General features: G+C 36.7%; 1 protein-coding gene and 1 long non-coding RNA gene across 2 annotated transcripts in view; one reads left to right on the forward strand and one right to left on the reverse strand.

Moving 5' to 3' along the window:
- The window catches only part of LOC113608041 (uncharacterized), a 542,162-nt gene that overhangs the window by 32,681 nt on the left and 483,785 nt on the right, over nt 1-25,696 (reverse strand). The window lies entirely within an intron of this gene.
- Nucleotides 1-25,696, forward strand: part of KNL1 (kinetochore scaffold 1) — a 63,554-nt gene that overhangs the window by 15,698 nt on the left and 22,160 nt on the right. Inside the window, 8 exon segments of the mRNA XM_027083905.1 lie at nt 4,408-4,460; nt 5,349-5,382; nt 7,593-7,630; nt 13,720-13,772; nt 14,599-19,692; nt 22,992-23,130; nt 23,527-23,594; nt 23,999-24,097. Coding sequence (XP_026939706.1) covers nt 4,408-4,460; nt 5,349-5,382; nt 7,593-7,630; nt 13,720-13,772; nt 14,599-19,692; nt 22,992-23,130; nt 23,527-23,594; nt 23,999-24,097 — 5,578 coding nt within the window.

Below are 25,696 nucleotides of genomic sequence, written 5' to 3' on the forward strand. Positions count from 1 at the left end.
AACTGTATGCATACAATTTTCATTTTCTCTGGGACAACATTTTTCTGAGTGTTTTTCTTATGTTAAGTTATGTTATACTTTGCTTTCTTTTAATCTTATGGTGTCCTTATAGATTGTATACTTTTTACTCATCATTGAATGGGTTGGGTTTTCCTGAACCACCTATTTTCAAGACATTTCTGTGGAGGGAGAGGGGATGTGATGGTGTTCCAGGGTACCTGTCTTTTTGTAAACAGGCTCTCCTTTTAGTATCATAAAGATAGCTTGTCTACTTAATATCACCTTCTTCAAATTTTACTTTCTGTATAATTCAGATTTCTTTAACTTGGCGTATTGTGAGGTGAGCTCCTAGATCAATTTAACCTTGAATTTAAACATTTTAGGATGAGGCTTGATTGTTTCTTGTCCAGAAATCTTCCTAGGAAAGTCCTGGGCTTTGATCTGCATTGTTTCCCATTCCTCATTTGTTCCTCTCTCTCCTCCGAATTCTTTATCTTAACAAACCTTTAGGATCAGACAGATTAAAGAAATTCAATTCTGTATTTGCCATATAAAACATGATTTTGCATTAGGATAAGTTTATAGTTGCCCAGGATTTCAGTTGTGGGGCTATTTGGAACATGTTTTCTTCTTTTCCTTAGAGGAGTAGTAAGTAAATGTTGGTAAGGGGTGAAGAAGGGGGTTCCCACTTAGCTGCAGACTATGTGACATCTTTCTGTTACTGAGTAGTTCCAAACAGTAGGTACCTTCTGAAATATAAATTCATTGTTGTCGACTGATAGTAATTTTAATTGTTTTATACTTCTTTTCTATCCATCTTTTATCCACAAATCAATTAACGTCTTCCTGGATAAACATGAGTTGTCAATATTTCATATGTATTGAATTCTGGGAGTGGGGGGTGGGAAAGACATAGTAAGATTTGGTATTATCAGGGAAGACTAGCTATTGCCTGCCAGTAGACTTCCCTAGGTGGTATATTCCTTGGTGACGTTGCTACTGTCTTCCTAGATCTTGCCCTTGGCTTTGCAGACTCCATATTGGTTTTTTCTGTACCAGAAATGGGCCTATCTCTTAGAGATGGACTTCTACTAAACAGATTCACTAGAGATTTGTGTATAAATAAGAATGCTACTACTAAATATATCATGAGAACCAAATCAAATGAATCAGAACCCTTATTTGAGTAGATCAATACATTCCTTATAGGCATTCTACCTAAGAAAGTAAATTATAATGTAAATATGGCTTGCTGATCATGGAATCTGAACTGTTAGTTATTTGCATGGTTCAGAATGTTTAATGGCACCAGGCTAATGAATCCATGTCCACAGTAGGTACATACACACCTGTTGCAAGCCTTGAATGATTCTGTCTGTATACTCCCAGTATACTCCTTGAATAGGTGTGGCCAAGGTTTGATTTAATAACTCATTTTCTCCCCTTTGTTTCAGACTGACTTTTCCTTCACGTGCTGTTTTTTTGTTTTTTTGATTTTTTTGGCTATGCCACTTGGCTTGTGGATCTTAGCTCCCTGACCAGGGATTGAACCCAGGCTACTTGGTGAAAGCACTGAGTCCTAACCACTGGACTGTTAGGGAATTTCCTTACATGTTTTCTTTAGGAATATTAATGTTAATGTAAAAATAACTATTTTAAATTTTCTGTTAAGCATTTGATTGTTCCTTGTGCTGTGTTAGATATTTTTGTGTAAATTACCTTTTTTCTTTTGAGTTACTTCCTTGGGATTATAGTCCCCAAAGTAGAATTGCCGGACTTAAAAGAAGCAATGGTTACATAGTCATTATTACATTTTTGTTATTGGTTTTAGTACCTCTAGTAATGTACCTTTTTTTCCCTAAGGCACTGTAAAGATTAGATTTTAACACTTAATTTTAGCTGATTTTATTGTTATCTTAGTTATTTTAATTTGTACTTTATTTTTCATTACTATTTTTTCTATATTTTGATCATTTATGCTTTTTTTTTCCTTCTCATTTTGAAACATTTCATTTTTTATTTCCTTGTCTACCCAGACGATATTGAAGAAAATATTTTAAAGTTTTTGTTTGGTTAAACCCTTTAAATTTTGTGTTATTAAAGCATGTGTCTTTCTTGGTTCATAAATAATTTTTGCAACAGATTGTACCTTTGAAAGCTTTCCTTGTGTCACAGACACTATATAGGTTGAAAAAAAAAATGAGAGAGCAAGGAACAACCATAATTAAGATAAATATCCAGAGAGATAAATATGGAGGAAAGAATTATTTTGCCCTTTCAGTTAGGTGTCTCCATATGTTTGCTAAATATGTTTTATTAATTATATACATTTACAACTTACTCTTTGTCTACCTAATATGTGGTGTTCTAAAATTTGGATCTTAAGGCATCTAAATATATTTCTGCATTTTTTTCTTTGTATTTCTTTCATTTTTTTCTTCTGACTTCTTTTTTTTTACATGTAATTTGGTTTATTCATTGTTAGTTTTCATTGATAACTTTCCTCCTACTGTATGATAGCAACCTTGTTTAGTTCTAATACTTTATTGCTATGAAACTTAGTTAATGTGTTGGATGACTTCATAATTATCTTTTCTGTTGTTTGTCCACAGATAATTTTTAGCTGTGAAAAATTTTAATTTGTAACTTACAGGTTGTAGATTGAGTTTAAAATTTTTAAAAATTTAGTCAATAGCCATTTTTTAATAGGGTAGCTCAGCCAATTTACATTTGTTAAAATCAGTACACCTATTCTCCCTGTATTGTTGGTTAAATTTAACTTTACTGTTGCAGATTTTTGTTTTGCATTTAAACAAGAATGGATATTGGATTTTATAAATGTTTTTGACCATCTATTAAAATAACTAGAGTTTTTCCCAGTTTAATCTTTAATATGATAAAACAAATTTTGGGGTGTTGAGTTATCTTAGCATTCCTGGGATAAATCCAGTTCAGTCATAAAATATTCTTTTATTGGGTGGGCCAAAAGGTTCATTCCGTTTTTTCTGTAAGATGGCTCTAGTAGCACTTAGTGTCTTTAACTTCATTCGAAACAATTTTGTTAGATTGTATGTGACAGCTGTTATATCAGCATGCATTTTAAAAAAGACTTACCAAAATTGGTGAATTTTTGTATAGCCATTTTAATATTGAAGTTGGAAGAAAAAAAGCAACATTTTAGTCATATTATGCTTTATTTCAAGAAGGTAGAAAAGCAAGTGAAACGCAAAAAAAGATTTGTGCAATGTATGGAGAAGGTGCTGTGATCAATCAAACGTGTCAAAAGTGGTTTGCGAAGTTTCATGCTAGAGATTTCTCACTGGATAATGCTCCATGGTCAGGTAGACCAGTTGAAGTTGATAGCAATCAAATCGAAACAATAATTGAGAGCAGTCAGCGTTACACCATGAGGGAGATAGCCGACATACTCAAAATATCCAAATCAAGCGTTGAGAATCATTTGCACCAGCTTGGTTATGTGAATAGCTTTGATGTTTGGGTTCCACATAAGTTAAGCAAAAAACCTTTCTTGACCATATTTCTGCATGCGATTCTCTACTGAAACATAATGAAAATGTTCCATTTTTAAAACAAATTGTGATGGGCAATGAAAAGTGGATACTGTACAATAATGTGGAATGGAAGAGATCTTGGGCAAGTGAAATGAACCACCACCAACCACACCAAAGATGTTGATGTTCTGTATATGGTGGGATTGGAAAGGAGTCCTCTATTATGAGCTTCTTCCAGAAAACCAAACGATTCATTCCAACAAGTACTGCTCCCAATTAGACCAACTGAAAGCAGCACTCGACGAAAAGAATCCAGAATTAGTCAACAGAAAACGCATAATCTTCCATCAGGATAACACAAGACTGCATGTTTCTTTCATGACCGGGCAAAAACTGTCAAAACTTGTATGGGAAGTTCTGATTCATCCGCCATATTCACCAGACATTGCACCTTTGGATTTCCATTCATTTTGGTCTTTACAACATTCTCTTAATGGAAAAAATTTCAATCCCCTGGAAGACTGTAAAAGGCACCTGGAACAGTACTTTGCTCAAAAAGATCCATCTTTTGGGAAGATGGAATTATGAAGTTGCCTGAAAAATGGCAGAAGGTAGTGGAACAAAAAAGGGTAAATACGTTGTTCAATAAAGTCCTTGGTGAAAATGAAAAATGTATCTTTTATTTTTACTTAAAAAACCGAAGGCACTTTTTGGCCTACCCAATAAAACATTGCCAGGGAATTCCTTGGCAGTCCAGTGGTTAGGACTCTGTGCTTCCACTGGAGGGGGCACAGGTTCTATCCTTGGTCAGGGAACTAAGATCCTACAAGCCACACTATTTAAAAAAAAAAAAAAAACCTTGCAGGTTTTCAGTAATCTTTATTTTGTTTTCTAGAGTATTCCAGACAGACCCTCATATGAAAATAGTGGAAAAGTCAGAAATTTCAGGTAAATTTGTTACTGCAATCCCTGCTAAATCTGTTGTCTATATAATTATGCTGTGGTTATCTAACCAGATAATTGGTATAACTTAGTATCCATCTTATTGCTCAAAAAGTGTAACTTGTAGAGTCATGTACCAAAATGTTCATTGCAGCTCTATTTACAATAGCCCGGAGATGGAAACAACCTAAGTGTCCATCATCGGATGAATGGATAAAGAAGATGTGGCACATATACACAATGGAATATTACTCAGCCATAAAAAGAAATGAAATTGAGCTATTTGTAATGAGGTGGATAGACCTAGAGTCTGTCATACAGAGTGAAGTAAGTCAGAAAGAGAAAGACAAATACCATATGCTAACACATATATATGGAATTTAAGGAAAAAAATGTCATGAAGAACCTAGGAGTTAGACAGGAATAAAGACACAGACCTACTAGAGAATGGACTTGAGGATATGGGAAGGGGGAAGGGTAAGCTGTGACAAAGCGAGAGAGAGGCATGGACATATATACACTACCAAACGTAAGGTAGATAGCTAGTGGGAAGCAGCCGCATAGCCAGGGAGATCAGCTCGGTGCTTTGTGACCGCCTGGAGGGGTGGGATAGGGAAGGTGGGAGGGAGGGAGATGAAAGAGGGAAGAGATATGGGAACATATGTATATGTATAACTGATTCACTTTGTTATAAAGCAGAAACTAACACACCATTGTAAAGCAATTATACTCCAATAAAGATGTAAAAAAAAAAAAAAGTGTAACTTGAGCCATGGGGGGCAGAATGAAAGGTACATGGTTAGTATTTTTTTTTATTGTTAATGTCCTTATGCAATTTTTCTAATGCTTAATCAGTGTATTATTGAAAAACTTTAATCTTTTCTCTATTTATAGAAACAGAAGCAGGAGGAAATGTCCTATTTATGCAGTAAGTAAAAAAAAGTGATGTAAATTATACTTTAAAACTTGTTTATTCCTATTAAATGAAGTGTTTTTAAAGTTAAAATTCTTTTTTATTTCCATTCCCTTTTGTGGAATACTTAGGATTAATTCAGAAAACAAATTCTTTGCATAATTTAATATACTGCTATAGTTGATAAGTATGTGCATTGTACACCTTATCCTATTAAGAGGGATGAAACATTCTACTTTCATATATAAATCCTCAAATACATGAGCTAGTACAAAACAATAAATACCAAGTCCTCAGATTTTTTTCATTAAACTAGTTTTTCTTATTATAACATTAATACAAAAATTAAATAGCAGTAGGCTTGAACAAATGAAAACATGCTTATCTTAATCATAAGAGAAATACAAACTTAGACTATATTGAGACATAATTTTTCATCTAATCAGTTAAGAATATAGGTAAAAAGTCTCATTGCTAGTGGGTATATATTGTAGAAGGCAATTGGCAATATCATTCAAAATTTTAAATGCACATGCTCTTTGGCTCAGAGATTTCATCTCCGAATTTATCTTACCAATACACTTGTAAATGTGTGAAATGATGATACAAAGTTATTCACTGTAACATTTATTTTAATAGTAAAAGATGTAAAAGATCCTAAAGGTCCATCAGTAAGGGACTGGTTAAATAAATTACAGTTTTTCCATGTAATTGACTAGTGTTGAGCTGGGAAAAAAAAAAAGATTCTCTTTATATATTGACAGAAAAATCTCTAGGCCATATTACTTAGGCTCCTCACAGATAACCACTGTTGATAATTTTGGATGTCCTTGCAGAAATTTTATATGTATATCCAAGTGCATGGTTTATCTTTAGCTTTTTTTTTTTTAGACAAGACAAAAATGGGATCACTCAATGTCTTTGGCACTTTCCATGTTGTTACATGTAGATCTACCTCAGTCTATTATAATCTGTTGTATGTCTGCACCAACATTTAGTCAGCTCCCCATTGATGGACATTTGGGTTAACTTTTTTTTGGCTGCGCCCTGGGATCTTAGTTCCATTGAACCTGGGTCCCCGGCAGTGGAAGCGCGGAGTTCTAACCACTGGACTGCCAGGGAATTCCCTGGGTTGTTTCCTTTGACTTACCTTTTTTTTTTAAAGCTAAATTTCTAGAAAATGAGTTGCTTTACAGGTCATTCGTTTTTTCGTTGTTTTTTTTTTTTTTTAAATTTATTTTAATTTTGGCTGCGTTGGGTCTCCGTTGCTATGCTCAGGCTTTCTCTGTTTGCGGGGAGCCGGGGCTACTCTTCATTGCAGTGCGGGCTTCTCACTGCAGTGGCTTCTCTTGTGGCAGAGCACTGGCTCTAGGCGTGTGGGCTTCAGTAGTTGTGGCACGTGGTCTCAGTAGTTGTGGCTCTGGGGCTCTAGAGTGCAGGCTCAGCAGTTGTGGCTCACAGGCTTAGCTGCTGTGAGGAATGTGGAATCTTCCTGGACCAGGGCTCAAACCCGTGTCTCCTGCATTGAGCAGGTGGATTCTTAACCACTGCACGACCAGGGAAGCCCCTACAGGTCATTCTTTAAAAAAAAAATAGGGAATTCCCTGGCGGTCCAGCTGTTAGGACTCCATGCTTCTACTGCAGGGGACCCGGGTTCGATCCCTGGTCGGAGAATTAAGATCCCGCAGCCTCGTGGCACGGCCAAAAAATATATATATTCTTTTAATAAAAAATTAAAAAGAAAAAGCAAGCAGCATGTATTAAACATATTTTTATAGTGTTCTTGAAATTTAGATATCTGAAAAAAATTAATGATAAGGTCCTTTAATTGCCTTGTAATTTTTTCTCTTAGTATTAGATGTCTTTTTTTTTTTTTTTAATTTATTTTTTGCGGTACGCGGTCCTCTCACTGTTGTGGCCTCTCTCGCTGCGGAGCACAGGCTCCGGACGCGCAGGCCCAGCGGCCATGGCTCACGGACCCAGCCGCTTTGCGGCATATGGGATCTTCCCGGACCGGGGCACGAACCCGTGTCCCCTGCATCGGCAGGCGGACGCTCAACCACTGCGCCACCAGGGAAGCCCAGATGAGTCTTATTTTAAAGATGTCTTTGGAGTTTTCTGCCAGTCACCCTGCGAAAACCTATTGCCTACCCTACTCTTTCAACTGTTGTGATTCTTGGTAATTGTCCAGAGTATAGATTTTTAAATTACTTTATAATTTTTAGGAATAAGAATCCAGAAGATAACTACTGTGAGATAACTGGTGAGTATGATCAGAGTACTTTTCTTATCATACGTTTTTCTCTTTATCTAGATTCCTTGAAAAGTAATATGTAAGGGAACCATGAACAAAAAATGTAGAGAAAGTGTTCTTCTTTACACAAAATCTTTAATTTAAAATTTCACAAACTTACTAATATTTCTCTCAAACCTGCTGTTCCTGTTGTTCTCTGTCTTGAACTCCCACTCACTGTCATTCACTCAAGTCAGGAATTGAGTCATGTTTTACCTTTTCCTCCTTTCCCCATATCCATTTGGCCCTATTCTCTTTGATTTTTTTTTTCTTTTTTTCTGGCTGTGCGGCTTGCGGGATCCTAGTTCCCAGACCAGGGATCGAACCTGGGCCCCCTGCAGTGGTAGCGAGGAGTCCTAACCACTGGACCAGCGAGGAGTCCTAACCACTGGACCACCAGGGAATTCCTCAGGCCCTATTCTCCTTCAATTCTGTCTCCAAAATATCTGGCCCATCTGTTAGTTATTCTCTGTTCCTTCTGCCCGTATTTGAATTCAAGTCCTCGCTGTTCTTTCTTGAGCTATTGTATTTAGTTTCTTATCCTTCTAGTCCATTCTACATATTTCTAAATCTTATCATATTACCTCCCAGCTTACAGTTGTTCAGTGACACTATTTTGCTTACAGGATAAAACCCACACTCTTTAGCATAAACTTGGAAAACCTTTTATAATTTGGCTTGTTTTTTCCTCCAACTTTATCTCCAGCCCTTTATAGGCATCCTGTGCTCTAGCCCATGAATAACTACTTGCAGTTTCCCATGTGGACTTTTTTCCTGCCTGTATCCATTTGTAAATGCTATTTCCTCTGCCTAAAGTGATCTTCCTAATACAGTTTGTCTAACAGTCTTCTCATCTTTCACTTAACTTAGCTTTTCACTTAGCTTAACTTTAGTGCTTTCAAAGTAACCAGTCCACAAACTGTTATAGTCCTTGACAGAAAAGGAACTTGCAATAGAATGTAAACCAACTATGGCAGTAAGCTACTGTTTAGCGGCATTTTTTTCTTAGCAAAGCTCTACTGATGAAAGGAATTTTACATCAGCTGCAAGCTCCTTATCTCAAAATGAATTAATTAATTGATAATAAGCAGTTCACCATCTGGCAACATACGTTAAGTAATACTGGCTTAAATCAAGCCTTCACTGACAAAACCAAGGAGTTAGTCACTCTGTTTTGTGCTCTTACAACACCCCTTTTATTTCTTAGTCTATTGTAGATTTTTTTTAATATAAATTTATTTATTTTTATTTTTGGCTGCGTTGGGCCTTTGTTGCTGCGCACAGGCTTTCTCTAGTTGCTGCAAGTGGGGGTTACTCTTCGTTGTGGTGCACAGGCTTCTCATTGCGGTGGCTTCTCTTGTTGCGGAGCACGGGCTCTGGGGCGCGTGGGCTCAGTAGTTGTGACTCACGGGCTCTAGAGTGCAGGCTCAGTAGTTGTGGCACACGGGCTTAGTTGCTCCACGGCCTGTGGGATCTTCCCAGACCAGGGCTCGAACCCCTGTCCCCTGCATTGGCAGGCAGATTCTTAACCACTGTGCCACCAGGGAAGTCCCTATTGTAGAATTTATCATGCTGTATTTTAGGTATTTACTTTTGGCTCTCTTATTAAACTAGGAACTCTTTGGAGTCCAGAAATTTTGTCTTGTTCTTTGTGCTTTAGTATATGGTTGAGTTCTGGGGCACATATTAGGTTCTGAAACAATATTTGTTAAGTAAATGACAAGAATGGAAGCTGGATATGTAAATAAAGCTTTAATAAAAAGCCCATAATTACTTCATCATATTCAGTCGAGGTTGCCATAAACTCTTTGAAATATTCTAAATATTTACCTTTAAACTTAAGAATTTTTAAATGTATTTCCTGTTTCATTATAGCATCTTCAGTCCCTTCCTTATTTCCAACATCCAGTTTGTTACCTAAACCTTTATATTTCAGTTCTAGAATGTCTTTTTTTTCTTTTTCTTTTCTCAACTTCCACTCTTTTTATTTATTTTTTTATACAGCAATTCTTATTAGTCATCCATTTTATACATATTAGTGTATATATATCAATCCCATTCTCCCAATTTATCACACCACCACCCCCACCACCACTTTCCCCCCTTGGTGTCCATACGTTTGTTCTCTACATCTGTGTCTCTATTTCTGCCCTGCAAACCGGTTCATCTGTACCATTTTTATAGGTTCCACATGGATGCGTTAATACACGATATTTGTTTTTCTCTCTCTGACTTACTTCACTCTGTATGACAGTCTCTAGATCCATCCACGTCTCTACAAATGACCCAATTTCATTCCTTTTTATGGCTGAGTAATATTCCATTGTATATGTGTACCACATCTTCTTGAGGTGGGCTTGTATTGCTATAAACTTCCCTCCTAGAACAGGTTTTGCTGCATCCCATAGGTTTTGGATCATCATGTTTTCATTGTCATTTGTCTCTAGGTATTTTCTGATTTCCTCTTTGATTTCTTCAGTGATCTCTTGGTTATTTAGTAACATATTGTTTAGTCTCCATGTGCTTATGTTTTTTACATTTTTTTCCCTGTAATCGATTTCTAATCTCATAGCATTGTGGTCGGAAAAGATGCTTGATATGATTTCAATTTTCTTAAATTTACTGAGGCTTGATTTGTGACCCAAGATGTGATCTATCCTGGAGAATGTTCCGTGTGCACTTGAAAAGAAAGTGTAATCTGCTGTTTTGGGATGGAATGTCCTAAAGATATCAATTAAATCTATCTGGTCTGTTGTGGCATTTAAAGCTTGTGTTTCCTTATTAATTTTCATTTTGGATGATCTGTCCATTGGTGTAAGTGAGGTGTTAAAGTCCCCCACTATTATTGTGTTACTGTCGATTTCCTCTTTTATAGCTGTTAGCAGTTGCCTTATGTGTTGAGGTGTTCCTATGTTGGGTGCATATATATTTATAATTGTTATATCTTCTTCTTGGATTGATCCCTTGATCATTATGTAGTGTCCTTCCTTGTCTCTTGTAACATTCTTTATTTTAAAGTCTATTTTATCTGATATGAGTATTTCTACTCCAGCTTTCTTTTGATTTCCATTTGCATGGAATATCTTTTTCCATCCCCTCACTTGCAGTCTGTATGTGTCCCTAGGTCTGAAGTGGGTCACTTGTAGACAGCATATATATGGGTGTTGTTTTTGTATCCATTCAGCAAGGCTGTGTCTTTCGGTTGTAGCATTTAATCCATTCACGTTTAAGTTAATTATCAATGTGTATGTTCCTGTTACCATTTTCTTAATTGTTATGAGTTTGTTTTTGTAGGTCCTTTTCTTCTCTTGTGTTTCCCACTTAGAGAAGTTCCTTTAGCATTTGCTGTAATGCTGGTTTGGTGGTGCTGAATTCTCTTAGCTTTTGCTTGTCTGTAAAACTTTTGATTTCTCTATCGAATCTGAATGAGATCCTTGCCGGGTAGAGTAATCTTGCTTGTAGGTTCTTCCCTTTCATCACTTTAAATATATCATGCCACTCCCTTCTGGCTTGTAGAGTTTCTTCTGAGAAATCAGCTGTTAACCTTATGGGAGTTCCCTTGTATGTTATTTGTTGTTTTTCCCTTGCTGCTTTCAATAATTTTTCTTTGTCTTTAATTTTTGCCAATTTGATTACTGTGTGTCTCAGCATGCTTCTCCTTGGGTTTATCCTGTATGGGACTCGCTGCGCTTCCTGGACTTGGGTGGCTATTTCCTTTCCCACGTTAGGGAAGTTTTCGACTATAATCTCTTCAAATATTTTCTTGCATCCTTCCTCTCTCTCTTCTCCTTCTGGGACCCCTATAATGTGAATGTTGTTGCATTTAATGTTGTCCCAGAGGTCTCTTAGGCTGTCTTCATTTCTTTTCATTCTTTTTTCTTTATTCTGTTCTGCAGCAGTGAATTCTACCATTCTGTCTTCCAGGTCACTTATCTGTTTTTCTGCCTCAGTTATTCTGCTATTGATTCCTTCTAGTGTATTTTTCATTTCAGTTATTGTATTGTTCATCTCTGTTTGTTTGTTCTTTAATTCTTCTACATCTTTGTTAAACATTTCTTGCATCTTCTCGATCTTTGCCTCCATTCTTTTCCTGAGGTCCTGGATCATCTTCACTATCATTATTCTGAATTCTTTTTCTGGAAGGTTGCCTATCTCCACTTCATTTAGTTGTTTTTCTGGGGTTTTATCTTGTTCCTTCATCTAGTACATAGCCCTCTGCCTTTTCATCTTGTCTATCTTTCTGTGAATGTGGTTTTGTCCCACAGGCTGCAGGATTGTAGTTCTCCTTGCTTCTGCTGTCTGCCCTCTGGTGGATGAGGCTATCTAAGAGGCTTGTGGAAGTTTTCTGATGGGAGGGACTGGTGGTGGGTAGAGCTGGGTGTTGCTCTGTTGGGCAGAGCCCAGTAAAACTTTAATCCGCTTGTCTGCTGATGGGTGGGGCTGGGTTCCCTCCCTGTTGGTTGTTTGGCCTGAAGTGACCCAACGCTGGAGCCTACCCGGCTCTTTGGTGGGGCTAATGGTGCACTCTGGGAGGCATCACGCCAAGGAGTACTTCCCAGAACTTCTGCTGCAAGTGTCCTTGTCCTCATGGTGAGCCACAGCCACCCCCTGCCTCTGCAGGAGACCCTCCGACACTAGCAGGTAGGTCTGGTTCAGTCTCCTATGGGGTCACTGCTCCTTCCCCTGGGTCCCGATGCTATACTACTTTGTGTGTGCCCTCCAAGAGTGGAGTCTCTGTTTCCCCCAGTCCTGTCGAAGTCCTGCAATCAAATCCCGCTAGCCTTCAAAGCCTGATTCTCTAGGAATTCCTCCTCCCATTTGCCAGAGCCCCAGGTTGGGAAGCCTGACATGGGGTTCAGAACCTTCACTCCAGTGGGTGAACTTCTGTGGTATAAGTGTTCTCCAGTTTGTGAGTCACCCACCCAGAAGTTACGGGATTTGATTGTATTGTGATTGCAGCCCTCCTACCATCTCATTGTGGCTTCTCCTTTGTCTTGGATGTGGGGTATCTTTTTTGGTGAGTTCCACTGTCTTCCTGTCAATGACTGTTCAGCAGTTAGTTGTGATTCTGGTGCTCTCGCAAGAGGGAGTGAGCGCACGTTCTTCTACTCCGCCATCTTGAACCAATCTCTAGTTCTAGAATGTCTTGAGTCTAATCCCTTATTTCCATTCTTATTGTCTCTTGCCCTAAGACAAACTCTCAACATGTTGTATCTGAACTTTTAGAGTAGCTTCCTCGTTGGTTTATCTTCTCTTGAATCTTCTTTCTTCTCCTTCTCTTGAATTATTTTTATAAAATGCACGTCTCATCCTGGAAACATTTAGACTCCTTAACATAGAATAAAAGATGCCTCAGAATCTTACCCTAATATCTTGGTCTTTTTTTGTTTTTTTTTATTGGAGTATAATTGTTTTACAATATTGTCTTAGTTTCTGCTGTACAGCAAAGTGAATCAGCCACACGTATGTATATATCCCCTCTTCCTTGGATTTCCTTCCCATTTAGGTCACCACAGAGCATTGAGTAGAGTTCCCTGTGCTATACAGTCTATTCTCATTAGTTATCTGTTTTATACATAGTAGTGTTTGTATGTCAATCCCCATCTTCCAATCCACCCCACCCTTCCTTCCCCCCTTGGTATCCATACATTTGTTTTCTATGTCTATGTTTGTCTGCTTTGCAAATAAGTTCATCTATGCTATTAACATTTTGGTCTTATCAGTTGGTACTCTTTACTATGTAACTTCTACTATCCAGGAAATAAAAATGGAGAAGTGAAGGAGGAAAAAAAGTAGTCCACACTTTCCACTTTTAGGATCCAACCTTCTCTACCACATTCGAAAAATATTTTCATCACACAGAGAATACAGTAATCACTGAACTCTCTGTCTCTAAAGTGGGAAAATTTTAAAGTCTCAGTGAAATTTAGGAAGGACTTAGTAACTGAAAAAACTTTAGTAAATACTTGTAGCTGATGAAATTCCTAAGAAAAGGGAAGTCAGGCTCTTGGTGATATATATTTTTGTCATTGACTATAGTTTTTCTTTTTACTTAATAGGGATGAATACATTGCTTTGTGCTCCCATTCAGACCCAGATGCCCCAGAGAGAGGTATGAGTTCATGCAAGTGCCTTCATATTTTAATCTTCTTTGATAGTTAAAACTTTTAAAACAAAAAATTTCATGTTAGTGACATGATTTAGGGATTACTTACCAAAATGGACCAACATAGACTGGAAAAACTACATACCTTTCCAGTTAACTAAGTATAGTTAAATCACTGCCAGTTTAAATAATAGGGAAATATGTTAATTATATAAGGACTTCTCAACTTTAATGGGCATGTGAATCATCTCAGGATTTTATTAAAATATAGATTCTTATCCAGCAGATCTGCGGTAGGTCCTGAAATTCTATACTTCTAACAGTCTCCTAGGTGATACTAATGCACTGGTCCACCGACCGTACTTTGAGCAATAAAGAGTTAGACCATGTCCTCACAAGTAAAACCACTGCATTCAAGGACAACTCAACCACCCAAGAGTATAGAGTGTACTATAAATTAGCCATCATGCACTTATTCCTTCCAAGTCTTTTTTACTTAGAATGAGAATGACCTATCTAATATAACAATTCGAATTTACATTATAGTTATATTTGGTATTGTCAGTCTTTTCATTTTTTAGTCAGTCTAGTGGGTGAATAATTAACTTTTAATTTGTTCAGAAACACTAAAAGTATTCACAGACTTCAGAAAAAAATTTAAATAAGAAATTCTGTGCTGCACACCACACCATTGATTCAAACAAACCAATGTAACATGAAACCATCATCTAGGATTGTTTATATAATACTCTTTCTATATAGTACATGTTATAAAATACCTTTTTAGAAGTTTGCATTTGATTTGATCTCTTATACTTTCCTTTCTTTGTAGGTTTCAATTACAGAATACAACCATGAAAGGAAACATGCAAATGACCAGACAGTCATCTTTTCAGATGAAAACCAGATGGACCTGACAGCAAGTCATACTGTGATGATTACCAAAGGCCTTTTAGATTGTACCAAAAGTGAAAAATCCACCAAGATAGATACCACATCATTTCTGGCTAACTTAAAGCTCCACACTGAGGATTCAAGAATGAAGAAAGAATTAAATTTTTCTGGGGATCAAAGCACTTTCTCAGAAAAGAAAATAAATTTCAATGACTTCATAAAAAGATTGAAAACAGGAAAATCGAATGCTTCTCCTTTTACAGGACCTGATAAAGAAAATTCTGAGATGCCTATTCATTACAAAGAATCAAATAGGGCCTCTTCTATGCATCAAATGCATGTATCTCTTAGTGTAGATGCAAATAGCAGTAATATGACTAGACACTTTAGAGAACAAGACGATGGGATGAATTTTACCCAATGTCATACAGCCAATATTCAGACTTTGGTTCCCACATCCAGTGAGCCCAGCTTAAGGGAATTTAAAGGTGGTGATATTACAATTTATGGCAATGACTTTATGGACCTGACAATTAACCACACTATACAGAAGTTACCTTCAGCAGATAATCTGTCTGAAATAGAAAATCAAACTCAGAATGTCATGATGGATGTTTCAACAGGTCGTGGAGCTAAAGCACTAGGACAGAAGACAGTCTTTAAGGATAAACCAAACGATGCTTTTCAAGACCCTTCCTTAAACCCTGAAGGTGACATACATATTACCAGCAGTCATATTACAGGGACAGAAATTCAGACAGTCACACAGACTTCCAACCAGGACGTCAGAACATTGGCCATGATCCCAGAATCTAAACGTTCCAGTCCAGCTATTCAAGATTATAAGACATTTTTCTATTCTAGTTGTAATGATGCCATGGAACTGACCAAGTGTTTCTCAAGTATGAGAGAGGAGAAGAATTTGCTAAAGCATGACAGGAGTTATTCTAAAATGTATCCCAATCCAGATGCCATCTCTCTTCTCAGAGAGAATATGATTTATTCGGGAGAAGAAAGCATGGACATTACCAAGAGTCACACAGTTGCAATACATAATCAAATTTTTAAACAAGTTCAGACAAATGTACAGATAGCAGCTGCACCAGTATCTGAAAAAGAAATGATGATCCAAAATCACATAATCGTGTCAGAGGATGGGGAAATGAATATAAATTATAGCTCAGTTCCTCACGTATCTAAGGAAAGATTACAGCAGAGCCTGGAAAATCCTTTATTTACTTCATTGACTGACAAAAGGACTGAAATCTTCACAGATGAAAATATGGATTTGACTAAAAGTCACATAGCTAATGTAGGAAGTCAGTTTCCTCTTGCATCTTACAGTCTGGCATCTGAGAATACCAGTAAATCTCACTCTCACAGCATAAGCCCTTCAGATGAATGGGAAGAAATGACCAAAGGTCGTATTGAACCATCCCGACAACCAAACATAATATCTAAAAACATCCCAACTGACACATGGGACAAAGGAAAAGATCAAGTTTTGAATATTTCACCCTATCTTGATAAAGATTCTCCTCAGTCACCTGATATTAACCAGAACATAGCAACAAGCCATAATATAGTATACTCTGGTGGAGATCTTGATAAACAAGTAACACTGAGAAATAATAGAAATACAGTTTCTTGTGAGCAATCTTTGTTTCCTACTACAAAGCCATTGTTTTCATCAGAAGGACAGTCTGCCATGAGAAATCATAATACTGCTGTTAATAGTCAAACAGTGAAAACTGTACCAGACCAGAATTCTAAACTGCCTGAGCCACTGAGGAAAAGTTTAGGCAGTCCCACGCCTGACTGTTTTCATGACAAGATAATTATTTGTTCAGAGAAGGAGCAAAATATGGACCTAACCAAGAGTCACACTGTTGTCATTGGATTTGGTCCTTCTGAAGTACTAGAACTAGGTAAGACTAATTTAGAAAACACTAACAACCAGCTAACAACGGTAAATAGACAGAAAGCTGTAAAAGTTGAAAAATGTAATGAAAGTCCGATAGAAAAAACTGGAGTATTTATTTCTAATGATATCATGGGTGTGTTGAAGGACAAAACTGGAATTCTGAATGAAAAGCAAGATGTCAAAATTTGTGAAAGGAAAAGTCTTGGCAGACTAAAAATTGATAAGACTGTTGTATTTTCAGAGGGAGATGAGAATGATATGGATATCACCAAGAGTTACACAGTGGAAATAAATCATAGACCTTTACTAGATGAACATGATTCCCGTTTGGTGCCTTTGGCAGGAACTTCTAAAACTGTTTTGTATACATGTGGGCAGGATGACATGGAGGTGACCAGAAGTCACACAACTGCTATAGAATGTAAAACTATCTCACCAGATAAAATAACTACTAGGCCTGTGGACAAAACTGTAATGTTTATAGATAATCACGATGAACTAGAGATGACAAAGTCCCATACTGTTTTCATTGACTACCAAGCAAAGGAGAAAACTATGCTTCCAGACAGCTCTAACTTTGAACTATCCAAAAGAAAAAGCCTAGAAAAATCAAAAGTGACACCTAATCCTGCTAAGGAGGGTGTTTTCTTTCCGGACAACGGTGAAAGTGATCGCTCAGTAGCGAAAGTCAGCCAGCTAACATTACCGGGGGAATGGTCTAATAGTGATCCTTTAGAGAAAGCTGAAGCATTTTTAGCTGCTGATAACATGGAAGTGTCTAAATCAACTATTTGGAAAAATGACAAAAATGTACAAAAGCCTGGATTTCTGAATGAATCTCTATCAGGCAAAAGTCAGAGAAGGAAGAGCCTTAGACTCAAAAATGACAAGACCATTGCATTTTCAAAGAATGACAGAAATGGTGTGGATGTCATCCAGAGTTGTACAGTGGAAATAAATAACAAAGGTGTCCTGGAAGATAGAGAGGACTCTCATTGGGTGCCTTTGGAAGGAACTTCTAATACTGTTTTATATACATGTGGGCAGGATGATATGGAGATTACCAGAAGTCATACAACTGCCTTAGAATATAAACCTGTCTCACCAGATAAAAGAACCACTGGGCCTATAGACAAAACTGTTATGTTTGTAGATAATCACAGTGATCTGGAAGTTACTAAGTCCCACACTGTTTTCATTGATTGTCAAGCCATGGAGAAAATACTTCAAGAGGACCCTAAATTTGGAATAGCAAAAGGAAAAACCTTGGGTGTTTCTTTTCGTAAGGATGGTAGCTCTGTTCAAGAAATCACTAAAGAACAAGCACTGGCTGTAGAAAACAAAACTGTTCTTCACACTGAGCAAAAGCATCATGTGATACCCTTTGTTCCTACTAATACATTGTCTGGGGGTCAAGGTGAGACAGAAGTCAAATTCCATAGCACTGCTGTGGATGAAGAGGCCATGAAAGTTGTAGTCCAGGCCTATGTATTGGAAAAAGCCAAAATTGAAAGCTGTCACTTAAATAGTACAGATAGAAGAAATGTGGGTTTTACAGGCAGTTCTGTAGCTGCTGTTTGTGGATCCAGTGATAATTATTCCTGTTTACCTAATGTTTCCTTTTTTGATAATTTGGAGGAGAATGGCATGCCCTTATGTGATAAAGATGATGTAAAAGCCAGTCATTGCCCAGTGCAAAATGAGCTTCCTTATGCAAACAATTTAGCTAGTGAATATTATTTGAAATCTGAGGGACTGCCTCTTTCTGCTCCTTGTTCTTTGTTAGAGAAGGAAAAAGTTGTTCAAACCAGTACCCAAGGACAGTTAGACTGTGTCCTAACAGTACTCAAAGATCAAGATCTGATTAAGGAGCCCCCAAATCTATTAGCTAATGAAACTTTAGTATATGGTGAAGATTTGGGGGAGATGACTAAACTTAACTCAAAGCGAGTATCTTGTAAGCTTCCAAAGGATCAAACGGAGGCCTTTGTTGATAATGCAGAGCATAGTTTAAAGAAGACCTTTGCTGATGATGTTTGTGTTGCTCCTCAGCATCATCTGTCAGCCCAGCAACATCCATTACCTCAACAAGGACAGAGTATTGTCAGTAAAGATGAAACAATATTGTCTAAAGTGGGAAATAAGAATTTAAATATTGTTAGAGGAAATGCCTCTGAACCCATATGTGAAAACGATTCCACAATGCTCAATAATGAGAAACAGTTTACTATGGCCTGTAAAAAAGAACTAAAGAAAAATATTCAAACAGCTAAATGTAATACAGCTATAGATTTCCACAATAACTCAGACTTGACCAAGCAAGTTATTCAAACTCATATCAATCCTAGAGAAGCATCAGATCCTGTAATTGAATCTAATGCTGCAACTTTTAGTAGTATCAAACCACATCTGAATAATTTGAATGAAAAAACTGAAGAATTTTTAGATTTCCAACCAGTTCATATACCACCTTCTCCAGAACAATTACTTGAATTAGTAAATAAGGCACACAGTAATATGAGTATAGTGCAAGCTACAGAAATACATAATGTTAACATAGTGTCCAGCAGTGTTAAAGATGATAGGGATGAAGAAAATAAAATTTCTCATAATGGAGCTGAAACCATCTCTGTACCATTAATGACGACTATAAAAGATAAAGTGAGGAGATGTTCTTTGGGAATATTTTTGCCCAGATTGCCAAACAGGAGAAATTGTAGTGTCACTGGTATTGATGACCTGAAGCCGATTCCAGGAGACACAACTGATTTAAATAACTTAGAAACTCAGCCAGTCTCCAGTAAACATTCAGACACTGGATTTGTTGCAGCTAAACTGAACTTAAGTCCATCTCAATATATAAATGAGGAAAATCTTCCTATATATCCGGGTGAGATTAATTCCTCAGACTCTATTAGCATAGATACTGAGGAAAAGGCTTTGACTGAGACATACCAAAAAGAGATTTCACCATCTGAAAATAAACTGGAAGAAACCTGCAACAGCCAAAAAAGAACCTGGGTACAAGAAGAAGAAGATGATATTCAGGATGAGAAAAAAATCAGAAAAAGTGAAATTAGGTTTAGTGATACCGCACAAGATCAGGAGGTGAGCTCTGTCTTGAATTAAGAAATGTTCTTGATTTTTTATGAGTATTCTTGAATTTTAATTTTAGTCTCGGGTAACTAGGAATTGATTATTTCCAATTTTATATATACATATATATATATATATATATATATATACCTGGAGAAATATTCCTATGTAGAATCTTAAGAAATTAATTGACTAGCAGTTAGACTTAAACACAATTTGAAGTGACAAATGGTCACAAAAAATGAAATGGAAAGTAGTACAAAAATTAATATCAAAATTGTGTAATTCTAAATATTCTGTCACTTCTAGTGATTTGTCATTTTGGCTTTGCATATTAGAATCTCTAGCCAGGGTATATGTGATTTGACAAGTCATCTTCAGTGTGAAAATATTTGGAGGGTAAAAAGCTTTTTTATTATGCAAACTGCTTAAAGAAAAGCTGGACTGAATTTTCTTGGCTAGTGAGGATATATAGAAGCTGAAAGTCCATTTCTTTCGAGGATGGGAGAATGCCTAGATCAAGCCCAGTATCTCAAAGTGAAGTAAGTGAGATTTTGTGTTTATTTAAAAGTCATAGAAGGTTCTTTATTTTGCAACATCTAGGCATTTTGGAAGTCCTGAGGTGACAATGTATGATAAAAAGTAGAGCTAGTGAATTAACCCATTTGTAAATATCTTTGTTATAATTGATAAAAAAGCAACATTTTGGACATGGAATTGTTAAACCCTCAGCTGAGAAATGTACGTCAGGACTTGTTCATTAGGTTGGCAGCAGAGGGGCAGAAGGAAGTATAAAGGTAGGGCTAAATGTGGATGTGTTCATATTTAAATTTTGATGATAACCATTGATGTATGTGTGTACCTCTTGGCTATACTGTAGGAATACATTAAGTAATTCAGTGGAAACATACCTCCTTGCTAACACTTTAATAGTTTAGATCAGGTAATGAATCCTCTTAGAAGCATTATACTTTACGTACTCTGTTGCATTATGTCTCATTTTTAATTGAACATTAAGGGAATGTAGTATTTTAATCATAACTCTGCCAATATCTTTATCTAGAGGCCTGTTGCCATTTTTGTCTTTTATGAAATTTTTGTTGCCAAGAAAGGCAGGATTACATTTTTTCTTTCCAGATTGAGTTGGTTTAGTGTATTCTTGGTTATCAAAATACTCATAGCTTTGGGACTTTGAAATGTTAAATATTCATGATGTGTGAAAAAGCATGATACATAACTGTATGATCTTAATTACATAAAAATGGATGCTAAGTTTTGTAGGTACACAAACGAGACCTAGGACGACACATCAAACAGTAAACTGCTTGTGATTGTGGATGACTTTGTTTTTTCTTCTTGTGTTTTTTGGTTTCCTATTTTGCATGTGTTAACTTTTAAGAAATAAGTGTTATTTTAAAAACCTTTTTAAAAAAAGGCATAGATTTTAAAAGTTGAGGGAACACTGATTTGGATAACTTGTCACTGAAACTGAGTTTTACAGGTGGAGAAATAAAGATTAGAAAGTATAATAGGTTCATAGGGGGCTTCCTTGGTGGTGCAGTGTTTAAGAATCCACCTGCCAATGCAGGAGACATGGGTTCAATCCCTGGCCCAGGAAGATCCCACATGCCACGGAGCAGCTAAGCCCGTGTGCCACAACTACTGAGCCTGCACTCTAGAGCCTGTGTGCCACAACTACTGAAGCCCGCGTGCCTAGAGCCCATGCTCCGCAACAAGAGAAGCCACGACAATGAGAAGCCCGCGCACCACAACGAAGAGTAGCCCCAGCTCGCTGCAACTAGAGAAAGCCCGTGCACAGCAAAGAAGACCCAACACAGCCAAAAATAAAAAAACAAATAAATTTATGAAAAAAAAGAAAGAATCATAGGTTCATAGAAACAAAGTTTAAACTCTGTTAAGAAATATGTAAGTAAGCTTAGAAGATGATTTCATTGGTTCTTTAAGGTGAGGTCCTGAGGAAATTGTTCATCTGTGAAGCTTTGAGAAAGTTGTAATAGTAATATAAAATGTATAACTGAATAGATTCTATAAAAATTAGTATTATTTTATTTAATAAATATTTATTGGGTATCTGCTATGTCCTAGGTCCTGTTTAAGTCCTGGGAATGCTTCAGTGGGATTTACGGACAAAAATCTGTTCTCATAGAGGTCACATCCTAGCACTTAGACAAGGAATATATTGCCCTTAAAAACATAAGTAGGGCTTCCCTGGTGGCGCAGTGGTTGAGAATCCGCCTGCCAATGCAGGGGATGCGGGTTCAATCCCTGGTCCAGGAAGATCCCACATGCCACGGAGCAGCTAAACCCGTGTGCCACAACTAGTGAGCCTGCATGTTGCAACTACTGAAGCCCGCATGCCTAGAGCCCGTGCTCTGCAACAAGAGAAGCCACTGCAGTGAGAAGCCTGCACACCGCAACAAAGAGTAGCCCCTGCTCACCGCAACTAGAGAAAGCCCGCACGCAGCAATGAAGACCCAACTCAGCCAAAAATCAATCAATAAATAAATGTATTTAAAAAAAAATATAAGCAAGTAGGTAGATGAAAATGGCATTTAAGGCTGTAAAGTCAAATGGTTAAAATGGTAAAAGCAGGACCATATGACTTATTTGACTTCAATCAAAGGAGTCTTGGTCACCTGGGGAAGGAAGTACTAAAACCTGGAAATAAATGCCTTCTCTGTACTCCAGACAGAGCCATTGTGTACAGCCGGTATTCTCTTCTGGTTTTCTGCAGTGTGGTAGCCCTGACCATGGTGACTAGTAGTTGAAAAATTGGATAGGTCAACCTTTGGTAGCTCATATGATATGGCTGTAACCTAGATACCTCTGGGAAACATTTGCTTATATAGTATAATGCACAAAGTTATTTCTATATATATATATATTTTTTTTTTTTTTTTTTTTTTTTTTTTTTTTTTTTGCCTCTCACTGTTGTGGCCTCTCCCGTTGCAGAGCACAGGCTCCGGACGCGCAGGCTCAGTGGCCATGGCTCACGGGCCCAGCCGCTCCGCGGCATGTGGGATCCTCCCGGACCGGGGCACGAACCCGTGTCCCCTGCATTGGCAGGCAGACTCTCAACCACTGCGCCACCAGGGAAGCCCCCCTCTATATATTTTTAAATAAAATTACTTTGAACTCTAAAAGCCTTATTCTAATTCTTTATTAAGGTATTTTATATGATTATAGATAAATTTTATAGAAGTATTTCTCTTAACATTGAACACTTAGTCATTATAAGTATACACTGTCATAACATTATTCTTATGATGTTTCTTTACTGATTATTTCAGATTTTTGATCACCGTGCTGAAGGAGCTATAGATAAAAATGCTAACAGTGTGTTGATAAAAAGCCTGAGCAGGACCCCATCTAGTTGCAGCAGTTCTCTGGATTCAGTCAAGGCTGATGGGACCTCTCTGGACTTCAGCAGTAAGACCTTCATGAAGGCTAAATAATAGAAATCATCTGCTTACTTGACTAATAATAAATATATTTCAGTTCAGGAGATATTTGAAAGTTGTATAAGCTTTTTGGTAGTTGATAAGTAAAGTCATACTTAGTTTATTTTTAATTCTTAGTTATTTTAATAAATTGAGAAGTGTATATTATGAAAGTGATTTTCTTAAGAGGCTTATAATTAGTAGAGAAACATATATGGAGCCTTAAAACTGTAATACACTTTGCCCTACAAACGACTGTCTTCCCAGAAAAATCCTAGCAGATAGCTTCAAGAGCTTGAACCACACATAAACCTGAACAATAACTAAAATTAAGTTTACAATTTAATTTTGACTTATTCATCACTTGAATTTGGTTTACTTGTAGCACACCCCAGTAGTCAAATAGAATCACAGTTCCTCAGAGATACCGTTTGTGAAGAGAGCTTGAAGGAGGTATGTTAAAGTAGTTCTCATTTCTAATGCAACTAATTTCCTTATTTTGTTTTCTCTTGTTTAATTTTTTTTAATTATGAAATGTTTCAAATATACAGGAGACTAGTTTTCTTTTTTTTCTTTTTTTTGGTTAAGGATCCAACATGGCAATTAATTATGTGGAGTAGAATCACAATTGGAAGACCTACGTTTTGTTTTGTTGGGTTTTCTCCCAATTTTACTGTTACTGAGTAAACTTAAGAAATAATATTAGATAAAATCTGCTTATGTATAGCTTACAAATATCTGGATAGTGTTTCCACAAGTATATGCAAAGTACTTTAAGCCATTTAGAAACAAAGGTGGTGGTTATAGTCAAAATGACTCACCTTGAATGGTCATGCAAACTTTTTTTTTTTCCTCAGAAACTCAGAGATGGGAGAATAACAATAAAGGAGTTCTTTATACTTCTTCAGGTCCACATTCTGATACAAAAACCTCGACAGAGCAATCTCCCAACCAAAGTAAGTTCAGTTTCTTGGTAAAATAGTTATCTCAGTTAAAATATATTGTACTTGTTTACTAAACCGCATCAAAGCAAGCATTTATTAAAAAACAAAAAAAGAATCTAAGGAAGCAAATTTTCCTATAGAAGGTTTTCCTGTAGAAGGTACATTTGGGGTTAGCATAAAAATTGATTTTTTAAAAAATAATCATGAATTTTGAAAATGTGAAAAAATTTTTTTCATTTCTTGCCATCTATTTTGTTTTTTATACTTTTTCCTGAACATACGGTTTTTAAAAAACCAAAGTACAGCAGAAGTTTGTTTTTGGGGGGGTTTTTTTTTTTTTTTTTGGTTTTTTGTCTGCATTGGGTCTTCACTGCCACGCACAGGCCTTCTCTAGTTGCGGCAAGTGGGGGTTACTCTTCGTTGCAGTGTGCGGGCTTCTCATTGTGGTGGCTTCTCTTGTTGCAGAGCACAGGCTCTAGGTGCGCAGGCTTCAGTAGTTGTGGCGCACAGGCTTAGTTGCTCTCCGGTATGTGGGATCTTCCCGGACCAGGGATCGAACCCGTGTCCCCTGCATTGGCAGGCGGATTCTTAACCACTGCACCACCAGGGAAGTCCCCGGCAGAAGTTTGTTTGTTTGTTTGTTTGTTTGTTTTGCGGTACGCAGGGCTCTCATAGAATACTTAAATAATACAGTCAACAAACTGAGTTTAAAAGATTAATAGACAAACATATCACTTACATACAAAATTACACAATATTTTTTTTACTTAAGTCTGTCGAACGTTTACAAAAGTTAATTATGCCCTTGGCCACAAAGAAAATGGAAAAAAAAAATGGAGATTTCGTGGACATCATCTGATCTTAATCCAATAAAATTAGAACTAATAAAAGGACAAATATCTTAGCTTCTTGGAAATTAAGAAACACATTTCTAGTTAACTCATATCAAAGAAGAAATCAAAACTATTTAGAAAGCAAAGTAAGGAGAACATTTAATGCCAAATATACGGGATATACAGCAGAAATTATACTTACCAGGGAATTAAAAGCCTGAGATATCATTGTTATAGAAAAGACTCTAAAAATAAAGGATTTTTTAACACTCACTTTAAGAAATTGGAAAATGAACAATAAAATAACATCCATAAAAAGGCAGGAAGACAGATTTAATGCAGGTAAATAGTAAAGTTATTGAAATAGAAAAAAAATAAGTAGAAAATATAACAGATCTAAAAACTGGTACTTTGAAAAGACAATAAAATAAGAAAACTCTTAAAGAGCCTAATTAAGAAAAAGGAGAAAGCTAAAATATATATGGTTGAGAAAGAAGACATGTCCACAGATTAAAGGAGAGATTAAAAGAATTTTTTTTTAATCCACCAACTGTGACGACAAATTTTAAGACCTAGATGGTTTTTCAGAAAAACATAAATTACCAAAATTAACCCAGGAACTGGAAAACTCTAATTAACTACCATTGAAATTTTTTTTTTTACAATTTACCATTAAAATTGTCACTAGGACCAGATGAGTTCTAACTTTTAAAGAATAGATCCACACATACATGAATATTTGGTTTATGACAAAGATGCCCTTGCAGAACAGTGGCCT

Source organism: Aethalodelphis obliquidens, unplaced genomic scaffold, assembly GCF_003676395.1.
Source record: "Aethalodelphis obliquidens isolate GAN/ISIS:26980383/991018 unplaced genomic scaffold, ASM367639v1 scaffold51, whole genome shotgun sequence".
In the NCBI taxonomy this organism is placed as follows: Eukaryota; Metazoa; Chordata; class Mammalia; order Artiodactyla; family Delphinidae; genus Aethalodelphis; species Aethalodelphis obliquidens.